The sequence below is a fragment of the Heterodontus francisci genome, chromosome 34, assembly GCF_036365525.1.
Source record: "Heterodontus francisci isolate sHetFra1 chromosome 34, sHetFra1.hap1, whole genome shotgun sequence".
Classification (NCBI taxonomy): Eukaryota; Metazoa; Chordata; class Chondrichthyes; order Heterodontiformes; family Heterodontidae; genus Heterodontus; species Heterodontus francisci.
The window spans coordinates 25,174,028-25,186,062 of record NC_090404.1 but is presented as its reverse complement, the minus strand read 5'-3'; the positions used below and the strand labels follow the sequence as shown (position 1 = coordinate 25,186,062).

At 46.7% G+C, this 12,035-nt stretch overlaps 1 protein-coding gene across 1 annotated transcript; it reads right to left on the bottom strand.

Moving 5' to 3' along the window:
- Window positions 1-3,947: 3,947 nt before the first annotated feature.
- LOC137349208 (zinc finger protein 135-like) lies at window positions 3,948-11,792 on the bottom strand. Its single transcript, XM_068014644.1, has 3 exons — window positions 11,717-11,792; window positions 10,756-10,818; window positions 3,948-7,637 (listed from the first exon to the last, which is right to left on the bottom strand). The coding sequence occupies exon 3, from the start codon at window positions 7,526-7,528 to the stop codon at window positions 6,188-6,190; it is 1,341 nt and encodes a 446-aa protein (XP_067870745.1). The 5' UTR covers window positions 7,529-7,637; window positions 10,756-10,818; window positions 11,717-11,792; the 3' UTR covers window positions 3,948-6,187.
- Window positions 11,793-12,035: the final 243 nt, after the last annotated feature.

The window sequence follows — 12,035 nt, the reverse complement described above, 5'->3', positions numbered from 1 at the left end:
TGAAAAATAATAAATTCTTAACGGACTTGACAGGGTAGATGCTGAGAAAATGTTTCCCCTGTCTGGGGAATCTAGAACACCGGGTCACAGTCTCAGGATAAGGGGTCGGACATTTAGGACTGAAATGAGGAGAAATGTCTTCACTGAAAGGGTTGTGAATCTTTGGAATTGTCTACCCCAGGGAGCTGTGGATGCTCAGTCGTTGAGTATATTTAAGACAGAGATTGATAGATTTTTGGGTACTGAGGGAATTAAGGGATATGGGGATAGTGCGGGAAGGTGGAGTTGAGGTAGAAGATCAGCCATGATCTTGGTGAATGGGAGAGCAGGCTCGAAGGGCCAAATGGCCTCCTCCAGCTCCTATTTCTTATGTTCATTAAACCTCAGTCTGGTTCCTCTCAAGCTGCTGAGTGAGTGAATTAAATCTTTCTTGACAAATCACCAAGATACCAGACTGCAAGTCATGCCCGAAACATCATTTATTGTTTACAAATCACAACTTAGTTAAATCTGGGCACACAGACACTTTATAAACATGTATAAACACATAGAAATGTAATCAGAGTTATCCAGCAGTTCAGCACTAATCGGGAAAGTATTTCACAAAACAAGTAACAAATGCAGGGGTGAGAGTGGACAAAGACCAAAAGGTCTGAAAATTAGTGGCCAAAGACAAAGTTTAAATTTTTTTCACAAGGAATCATGTAATTATAGCACTGTTATTGAAGCAAACTGGTTCAGTAATGGCAATTTCATGCAATTTTGCATATGTAATGAATAAAATTACACTGTACTCAGAATACAATTTCATGAGACTTACCTGACAGCTGATAATTGGTTTTACAGAGCTTCATGTTCTCAATGTCCTGCTTCTGCCTATTTATAGCTTGTTCATGTAAAAGGTGTTCTGTGAAGATGTGTCAACTTTAATGGAAAGCAATATATATAAACATACCAGATGGCACGTTCTGGTACCTTGGTAAGTGATGAGCACAAATCAGTCGGTATAAAAAGTGAACATTAAAGAGACATTGACAATCCAGAAACTTGAACATAAGTGGGGTAATTGTTCTTATTTTGTGCTGTGACAATCACCTGAATGAAGCAGAAAGCAAAACCAGGTAGGGAGGATTGTATACCAGTTATACAGCCTGTCCAATTTACTGCCCATTAACTTAAATGGACAGGAATATCACATACATTCTGTTAGGAGCATGTGATACTCCCGACCCAATTTTCTTTTAGACAATTATTTACCTCCAAGCACAAAAGATCAAATTAACCTTATTAACTTTAGCAAATGTGATGCCTCAAGATAGAATGCTTGTTTTGAAATATCAGGACTCATGGTAGATTTTAAAATTTAATATAATTAGTCACAGTTTAAAGATTCTAAACTAAAATAATTTTGTTTGCAGTGTCTGTCTCGTTAAAATCATAGTGAAAACTAATTCAAAATGTGGGTTTCCTCTTCAAAGCGTCCAAATATTATGCAACATAAAAATTGTCCCAGATCTTGCTAGCGACAGTGGATAAGTAATGAGACTAGTGTTGTACCTCTAGGAAGCAAATCCTGCACTCCGGGTCCCACTACCTGGTGGGACATCCTGCCCCATGTGCCCAAAGATCTGCAGGTCGAGAATTGGCCTGTTCAGTGACCTGAAGACCCATGGCAGAAACTCGCGACCTTGAGCAGACATCATCCTCGAATCGAGGGACAGCCGACGACGACCTCTACAGTAACAAGTTTGAGGTTCTGTTGCATCATCCCCAAATCAGGCTCAAAAGTTTGGTAATGGCCCTGTGACAATGCAGCAGGTCTAACAGACAGCTGTATATCCCAACAGCTGTATATCACCTCATTCCATGACAATATGAAAGGCACAATTCAACATGGTGGCTCATCAGAGCCCTTTCCTATCCTGAGTGGCGTGAAACAGGGCTGTGTTCTCGCACCCACACTTTTTGGGATTTTCTTCTCCCTGCTGCTTTCACATGCGTTCAAATCCTCTGAAGAAGGAATTTTCCTCCACACAAGATCAGGGGGCAGGTTGTTCAACCTTGCCCGTCTAAGAGCGAAGTCCAAAGTACGGAAAGTCCTCATCAGGGAACTCCTCTTTGCTGACGATGCTGCTTTAACATCTCACACTGAAGAGTGTCTGCAGAGTCTCATAGACAGGTTTGCGGCTGCCTGCAATGAATTTGGCCTAACCATCAGCCTCAAGAAAACGATCATGGGGCAGGACGTCAGAAATGCTCCATCCATCAATATTGGCGACCACGCTCTGGAAGTGGTTCAAGAGTTCACCTACCTAGGCTCAACTATCACCAGTAACCTGTCTCTAGATGCAGAAATCAACAAGCGCATGGGAAAGGCTTCCACTGCTATGTCCAGACTGGCCAAGAGAGTGTGGGAAAATGGCGCAATGACACGGAACACAAAAGTCCGAGTGTATCAGGCCTGTGTCCTCAGTACCTTGCTCTATGGCAGCAAGGCCTGGACAACGTTATGTCAGCCAAGAGCGACGTCTCAATTCATTCCATCTTCGCTGCCTCTGGAGAATACTTGGCATCAGGTGGCAGGACCGTATCTCCAACACAGAAGTCCTCGAGGCGGCCAACATCCCCAGCTTATACACACTACTGAGTCAGAGGCGCTTGAGATGGCTTGGCCATGTGAGCCGCATGGAAGATGGCAGGATCCCCAAAGACACATTGTCCAGCGAGCTCGCCACTGGTATCAGACCCACCGGCCGTCAATGTCTCCGCTTTAAAGACGTCTGCAAACGTGACATGAAATCCTGTGACACTGATCACAAGTTGTGGGAGTCAGTTGCCAGCGTTCGCCAGAGCTGGCGGGCAGCCATAAAGACAGGGCTAAAATGTGGCGAGTCGAAGAGACTTAGTAGTTGGCAGGAAAAAAGACAGAGGCGCAAGGGGAGAGCCAACTGTGTAACAGCCCCGACAATCAAATTTCTCTGCAGCACCTGTGGAAGAGCCTGTCACTCTCGAATTGGCCTTTGTAGCCACTCCAGGCGCTGCTTCACAAACCACTGACCACCTCCAGGCGCTTATCCACTGTCTCTCGAGATAAGGAGGCCCAAAAGAAAGAAATATCCCAACAGTGATGAACACTTCTGGCTGCTGTTCTACTGCATCAGTTGGTGCAGTGGCAGCTGCATTTAACAGCAAGGTGAGCTGAAAATCATAACTATTGTGTTAGCTTGGAGAAAGGCAGCACTCTGTATATACATATTCATACATGTACAGAGTATTGTGCCATCAGCCTCAGAAACCCAGTGACCATTTATAGTGACTGCAGAGAGCTCACAGGATAGTTGCACTGTAGCTGATGCACAGCATTTGTGGTGCAGGACAGCCTTTTCCAGATAATCTTAAGCAATGTCAAATCACACATTGAAGAAAGATGGTCAGAGTTATACTCCTTGTCTTGCATCACTATGGTGCAAAAGACAGCTTCACACTGACTCATGGTTTACAGCCGGGTTGTCCAAACTTTGAGTGGGGTGGTGGGCACATTAAAACTTTTGTCTTATGTGGGGAAGGGGAGGGGGGATGTGGGGGGGGGGGCAGATTTAGTGAGATACCTGGCATTTTTCTACTTGCACAAGTGTATTCTGGATAGATGTTATTCTGCAGCAGTTATCTTGATCACCCTAACTCCCTCTCTCTGCCCCCGCCCCCAACGTCTGTGCCCCTTTTTCTCTGTCCACTCTCTCTCTCTGCTCTCCTTGCTCTCTTTCTGCCCCCTCTTTCTCCCTCTCTGCCCCTGAACACTCTCACGCCCAGCCCTCTCTCTGCCCCTGTCGCTCTTTCGTCCCTCCCCCTCTACCCTGCCCTCTCTTTCTCTGCATCCCTCTATTTGCTCCCCTCTGTGCCACCTCTGAATTTGCCCCTCTCTCTCTCTGCCCCACCCTCCCCCTCTTTCTGCACCTCTTCTCTCTGGCCCCTCTCTCTCTCTGACAGTTGCCAAGAGCAGGAACATTTAGCAAATGGTTGATCAATTTTGTTAAATCTCAAGTCAGTTTCACAGCTGACAGATCCTGACATCGGGAACAGCAGTTTCTGAACTTTGGACAGATTCGGGGTTTTCTAGCAGGCGTTTAAAAAATCCTGAATCTGTCCGAAGTTCAGAAACTGTGGTTCCTGATGTCAGGATCCATCAGCTGTGAAACTCGGTGCAATTTATTTAAAAAGCTGGTCTGCAAGACGATGACAAAGAAAAATTGCTCATCTACAGTCACGGACCCCTGACGAGGATGGGGAACGGTCCCGGGTGCAGTTTACACCCGAGGGCTGGATGGAAACCTTTGGCAGGCCGGATCCTGAACTCTGGGCCGTATGTTGGACTACCCTGGTTTACAGTGTGGGGCAGTAGACAGTGAAAATGGAGATGAACAATGAATGGAATTCAGCCATACACCTGAGCAAACTGATAAGTGGAAATTCCAGATCATTTCAGTTGCTGCAAAGCACAGGATATATTCAGTTTATACAGTTCATGCTCACTGCAGGATATTCACCTGCAGTAACCAGTTTGTGCAGGGTTTTCAGAAATTACTTCAGACACACACTGCTGTGTAAATGGAAGCAAGTGTTAAATTCCTATTGACAGACCAATGTTTTTGCTGCAGACCAGTGACTTGCCAGCTACTGATACTGCACCAGTAATTTTAAACCATGTCAAATGACCTATTTCAGTTCTCAGGTGGTCTCTGCTAAGATATCCCATGAAGGCAAAAACAAACACTGGGAATCGGTCAGACATACGAACATAAGAAATAGGAGCAGAAGCTGGCCTTTCGGCCCCTCTCACCTGCTTCGCCTTTCAATATCATGGCTGATCTGTTTGTGTCTCGAATTCCACACTCCCATCTAGACCTGCCTTAAAAATATTCAATGGCCAAGCCTCCACCACCAGAGAGTTCCAAAGTTGCACAACCCTCTGAAAAATAAACTTTCCTCATCTCTGTCCTCAAAAGGGTGGCCTTTGATTTTAAAACAATACCCCCTAGTTGTGGACTCACCCACAAGAGGAAACATACTTTCCGCATCCACCTTGTCAAGACCGTTCAGGGTCTTATATACCTCAGTCAAGTCTCCCCTCATTCCTCTAAACTCCAATCGAAATAAGCCCAGTCTGTCCAACCTTTCCTCATAAGACAACCTGCTCATTCCAGGTATCAATCTAGTAAACCTCCTCTAACGCATTTACATCCATCCTTAAATAAGGAGACCAAAACTGCACATATTATTTGAGATGTAGTCTCACCAACGCCCTGTATAACTCAACCATAACATCCTTACTTTTATTTTCAATTCCTCTCATAACAAAGGATAGCATTCCATTAGCCTTCTTTATTACCTTGTGACTCATGCACTAGAATACATGGATTCCTCTGAACCTCTGAATTTAGCAGTCGTTCTCTGTTTAACACCCTTTTTTTTTTATTCTTCCTGCTAAAGTCAACAACTTTACATTTTCCCACATTATACTCCATCTGCCAGATTTTGCCCACTCACTCAACCTATCTATAAGTCGGTCTGCACAGACACCTACGGGACTCCACTTGTCACGTCCTGCCACTCAGGAAAGGACCCATTTATGCAGGCTGTTTTCTGCCAGCCAGCCAATCTTCTATTCATGCTAATATGTTACCCCCTACACCATGAGTTTCTACTTTGTACAATAACCTTTTACATGGCACCTTATCAAATGTCTTCTGGAAATCCAAGTACAGTACGTCAACGAGCTCCCCTTTATCCACAGTGTATGTTACTCCTTCAAAGAACTCCAATAAATTGGTTAAACATGATTTCCCTTTCACAAAACCATGCTATTCCCGATTACCTTGAGTTTTTCTCAGTTCCCAGCTATAGCCACCTTAATGATCGATTCCAACACATTCCCCATGACAGGTCTATGTATACACACACAACTCTCTTTTAGCCATTTGCAGAAGACTGACACACTGAAGTTGCGAAGGAGGATGCAGTTCCAACCACTTGCTTTCCAGGTTGCGGTTCATTTCCACCAAGGTGTAAGAAAATAAATAAAGTCGACTTAAAAACACCTTTAAGTTGTCCGACATTGAAAAAAACAACTGGAAAGGGAGAAGCCCAATGTCGGAAATCTGGCATGTGGCAGAAACTTTGCATCCACAAGTTACTTGTGAACTCGCTGGTGTTTCCGCATGTTGGATGAATCAGTAAATCCCTTCCCACAATCTGGGCAGGTGAACGGCTTCTCCCCAGTGTGAACTCGCTGGTGTGTCAGCAGGTGGGATGAAGTAGTGAATCCTTTCCCACACTCAGAGCAGGTGAACGGCCTCTCCCCAGTGTGAACTCGCTGGTGTGTCAGCAGGATGGATGAGGTAGTGAATCCTTTCCCACACTCAGAGCAGGTGAAAGGCCTCTCCCCAGTGTGAACTCGCTGGTGTGTCAGCAGGATGGATGAAGTAGTGTATCCTTTCCCACACACAGAGCAGGTGAACGGCCTCTCGCCAGTGTGAACTCGCTGGTGGTTCAGCAGGGCGGATAACTGAGCGAATTCCTTCCCACACTCTGAGCATGTGAATGGCCTATTCCCAGTGTGAACTCGCTGGTGCGTTAGCAGGTAGGATGACCGAGTAAATCCCTTCCCACAATCTGGGCAGGTGAATAGACTCTCCCCAGTGTGAACTTGCTGGTGTCTCAGCAACTCGGATGAAGTAGTGAATCCTTTACCACACTCAGAGCAGGTGAACGGCCTCTCCCCAGTGTGAACTCGCTGGTGTGTCAGCAGGTGGGATGAAGTAGTGAATCCTTTCCCACACTCAGAGCAGGTGAACGGCCTCTCCCCAGTGTGAACTCGCTGGTGTGTCAGCAGGTCGGATGAAGTAGTGCACCCTTTACCACACTCAGAGCAGGTGAACGGCCTCTCTCCAGTGTGAACGCGCTGGTGTGTCAGCAGATTGGATGACTGAGTGAATCCCTTCCCACACACAGAGCAGGTGAACGGCCTCTCCCCAGTGTGAACTCGCTGGTGGTTCAGCAGGGCGGATAACTGAGTGAATTCCTTCTCACACTCTGGGCAGGTGAATGGCCTCTCCCCAGCATGCACATGCTGATATACAGTGAGTTCAGATGATTGTTGGAACCCAGTCCCGCAGTGAGAACACCTGAATGGTCTCTCGTCGGTGTCAACACGTTGATAGGACATCAGTTCAGCACTTTTATAGCAATACCCACAGAATGGGCATTGAAAAGGTCTCTCGTCAGTGTGAACACGCTGCTGCATCAGCGGGTAGGATGGTTGACTGAATCGCTCCTCACACTCGGAGCAGGTGAACGGCCTCTCCAGGGTGCATGAATGAGTTTCCAGCTCACCGTCCCCATATTTACATGTTTTCTCCCCAGTGTGACGGCGCTTGTGTTTCGACAGGCCAGATGATCGGCTGAAACCTCGTCCACACACAGAACACGTGTACAGTTTCTCCTCACTGTGATCGCTGCTTTTTCCTTCCATGTTCAAAATCCGGTGATATTCAGGTTACAATAAATTGGGCGACTCTTTCAGATCCTGATCTGACATTTGCTTTGCGTTTCCCAACTGCAATTCCTCCCCTTGTAAAACCCTGTGAAATTGATTTAAAACAGAATAAAAAGAGTGAGAGAACCCACTAAAACACAAAGGCAGGTTGTGAAATGGAGCTGAATGAATCTGGTAATTTATGGGGCCGACACTAGGAAAAAGTGACCATGAAAGCTGCTGGATTGACGGACAACCCCAACTGGTTCACTAATGTCCTTCAGGGAAGGAAACCTGACAGTCTGGACACAAGAAGTAGGAGTAGGCCATTCAGCCCCTCAAGCCTGCCCTGCCATTCATTATGATCATGGCTGATCTGTCCCAGGCCTCAACTCCTCTTTCAGGCCAGCTCCACATAACCCTCGACTCCCTGAGATTTCAACAATTTATTTACCTCTTCCTTAAATACAATTAGTGACCTGGCCTTCACAACTCTCTGAGGTAGAGAATTCCAGAGATTCACCACCCTCAGAGAGGAAATTTCTTCACATCTCAGTTTTAAATGTGTGCCCCCTTATTCTGTAACTATGTCCCCTAGTTCGAGATTCCCCCACCAGTGGAAACATATTCTCAACATCTACCCTGTCAAGCCCCCTCAGAATCATACATGTTTCAATCAGATCACCTCTCATTCTTCTAAACTCCAATGAATAGAGGTCTAACTTGTTTAGCCGTTCTTGATAATAGACAACCCCTTCATCCCAGGAATCAGCCGAGTGAACCTTTTCTGAACTGCCTCCAATGCTAGTATATCCTTCCTTAAATACAGGACCAAAACTGTACACAGTACTCCAGGTGTGGCCTCACCAACACCCTGTACAGTTGTAACAAGACTTCCCTATTTTTAAACTCTAACCCCTTAGCAATAAAAGACAAAATTCCATTTACCTTCCTAATTACTTGCTGCGCCTGCATGCTAACTTTTTGTGTTTCATGTACAAGAACACCCAGATCCCTCTGTACTGCAGTATTTTGTAGTCTTTCTCCATCTAAATAATAATCTGCCTTTTTATTCTTCCTACCAAAGTGGATGACCTCACACATTCCCACACTGAATTCCATCTGCCAATTTCTTACCCACTCATTTAACCTATCTATATCCCTTTGAAGATTCTTTGTTATATCCTCAAATAACTAACAAATTTTTCAAACATGATTTCCCTTTCATAAAATCATGTTGACTCTGTTTGATGACATTATGTTTTTCTAAATGTTCCGCTATTTCTTCCTGAATAACATACTCTCGCATTTTCCCAATGACAGATGTTAAGCTAAATGGTCTAGAGACTCTGCCCACTATGGGAGGAGGGGGGGAGGGGGAGGGGCACAACTCGACCAGAACTTTGACAGAATCTCCCAAACCATCAACTCCATCATCCAGAAGGACCAGGGTAGCAGGTGTACGTGAACACCATCACCTCCAAGTTCCCTCTAAGTCACACACCATCCTGACTTGTCTGACATCCAGTACTGGATGAACAGAAGTTTCCTCCAATTAAACATTGGGTATCTGAAGCCATTGTCTTCAGTTCCTGCTACAAACTCCATTACCTAGCCACCAGATAGGCTAAACCAGACCGTTCATAACCTTACTGTCACATCTAACCTCAAGATGAGCTTCCAACTGCATATCAGTGCCATCAGTCAGACTACCTATTTCCACCTCAGTAACATCACCAGACTTCGCCGCTGCCTCAGTTCATCTGCCTCTGAAACTTACATCCATGTATTTGTTACCTCTCAACTTGACGATTCTAACACACTCCTGGCCGGCCTCCCACATTCCACCCTCCGTAAACTTGAGATCATCCAAAACTCTGCTGCCTGTGTCCTTACTCGAACCAAGTCCTGTTCACCCATCACCACTGTGCTCACTGGCCTACACAGGCTCCCAGTTAAACAGCACCTCAATTTTTAAATCCTCATCCTTGTTTTCACATCCCTCCATTCCCTCACCCCTCACTATCTCTAAAATCTCCTCCAGCCCTACAACCCTCCGAGAGATCAGGACTCATCTAATTCTGGCATCTTGAGCCTCCCTGATTTTCATTGCTCCACCACTGGTGGCCGTGCCTTCAGCTGCCAAGGCCTTAAGCTTTGGAAATCCCTCCCTAATCCTCTCCGCCTCTCTACCTCACCTTCCCTGATTCAGACACTGATTAAAACCCACCTCTCTGATCAAGCTTTTTGTTATCTGCCCGAATATCTCCTTATGTGGCTCAGTGTCAAATGTTGCTTTATAAACACTCCTGTGAAACACCTTGGAACATTTTATTACATTAAAGGCGCTATATAAATACAGGTTTTTTTTAGATTAGAGATACAGCACTGAAACAGGCCCTTCGGCCCACCGAGTCTGTGCCGAACATCAACCACCCATTTATACTAATCCTACACTAATCCCATATTCCTACCAAACATCCCCACCTGTCCCTATATTTCCCTACCACCTACCTATACTAGTGACAATTTATAATGGCCAATTTACCTATCAACCTGCAAGTCTTTTTGGCTTGTGGGAGGAAACCGGAGCACCCGGAGAAAACCCACGCAGACACAGGGAGAACTTGCAAACTCCACACAGGCAGTACCCGGAATCGAACCCGGGTCCCTGGAGCTGTGAGGCTGCGGTGCTAACCACTGCGCCACTGTGCCGCCCTTGGCACAGGTTGATGTTGACTTGGACATATATCACCGTTCCTTTATCATGACTGGGTGAAAATCCTGTAACTCCTTCCCTAACACCATTGTGGGAGAACCTTCACCACACAGACTGCAGCGGTTCAAGAAGAAGGCCCACCATCACCTTCTCAATGAACAACTGGGGATTGGCAATATCTGCTGGTCTGGATAGTGATACCCATATCCCAGGAATGAAATGAAATAAATCTGGAAATGTATAATGAATGAGATGCCTCGACAGAAATACTTGTTAATAAAACAATACTATTTTACATTGAGAAGTTGGTGTCCATTCAGCAACTCATCTCCTCTGGAATCTACCTCCCTTGACGGTCTCACATTGGAAATGGTGGGCTCAAAAGTGTTGGGGGGCGGGGGGTTAAACCCAGCAACTGCTCCTCCATCTCCACTCCAATCAAAATGATGCAACAAAAAAGACCGACAGAGGAGTTCAGGAACCGACTTAAACATCCAACACCCACCACAATATAAATGGCTCTTAATTGGTCCGTCTGTGTTTCTCCATTTAGTTCTGAGAGAAATGCCTGCAATAAAACAAAAGCAAACTACTTCAGATGCTGGAAATCTGAAATAAAAAGCATCTGTGGAGAGAGAAACAGAATTAATGTTTCAGGCGCATCAAGCTGCCGGAGCCTGCAGCCTGGAACTCGGAGTGGGACAGCAAGGAGGAATGAGGGGAGGCAATATAGTCCAACACTCACAGCAACCTACAATCCACCTACATTACCGGGATAGGGAGACAGAGTTTATAAACACTCAGCAACACGACTCCAGTAAAAGATCCCAGGAGGAAAAGGGGGAGCAGTGTGTGTACCTGCCCTGATATTCCCCTCCCCAGGCCTGTCAGTCAAACCCCCCACTCCTCCCAGTCCACAGCTCAGCCTAGCAGCTTGCAGCTTCCTGCACCTTGAGCCAGCCCTGCCCAGTCCAAGGGGAGTCTTTGTGGAAGGGGGGAGGGGGGAATGGGGTGAAGGGGGGAGGGGGGAATGGGGTGAAGGGGGGAGGGGGGAATGGGGTGAAGGGGGGAGGGGGGAATGGGGTGAAGGGGTGAAGGGGGGAGGGGGGAATGGGGTGAGGGGGGGACCTCCTGCCCTGTGCTGTGTCCCAAATGGTTCCTCCCTCCCCCAGGCCCCTTTATAACTGAGCTCAGTTTCCTTTAAAGTTTTGTCCTTTGATTTTACACTTTATTAATCTTTAATTTCTCCAAAAGAGCTGGAAATCTGGTGGCCGTTAACCCCGGGCCTGTCACTGGGAGAAGCCACAGAGCTGCTGCTCGGTGTAAACGCGGGACCGGGAGCTTCTTATTGGGGGTGTTGAGGCCTACACCGGGTGTTTCTGAAGCCCCCCCTCCGGCTCCAACGCTCCCTCCGCCCCCTCGCCGTTTCCCGACTGTAGGAATCACTCTGAGATTTCACTCCGTACTTAAAGTCCTGTTTCCTCGCTGCAGATCCAACGACTCACAAGCAACTGTCCACCACCATCACACACCACGCATGCTCCAAACACTTCTCCTTAGTGCTCCTGCGCACTCGGTACCTGAATCTCCCGCCAGTGACCTTTCACCTCAGAGGGCACGACATCCGATTGATTGACAGCGGCATCTAACCAATAGCAAGTGGGGATAGGGGCGGTCCCTGAGTCGCTCCGATTGATTGGACGACTCCCACACGTTCAGTCATCCAGACCCGCCCTCCCTCTTCCTATTGGTCTGGAGTCGCCGTCAATCAGCCGGCTGGGCGGT

Bases quoted from the DNA above. Each gene is read 5' to 3' on its own strand.
- LOC137349208 (XM_068014644.1), bottom strand. From the start codon at position 7,528: ATGGAAGGAAAAAGCAGCGATCACAGTGAGGAGAAACTGTACACGTGT.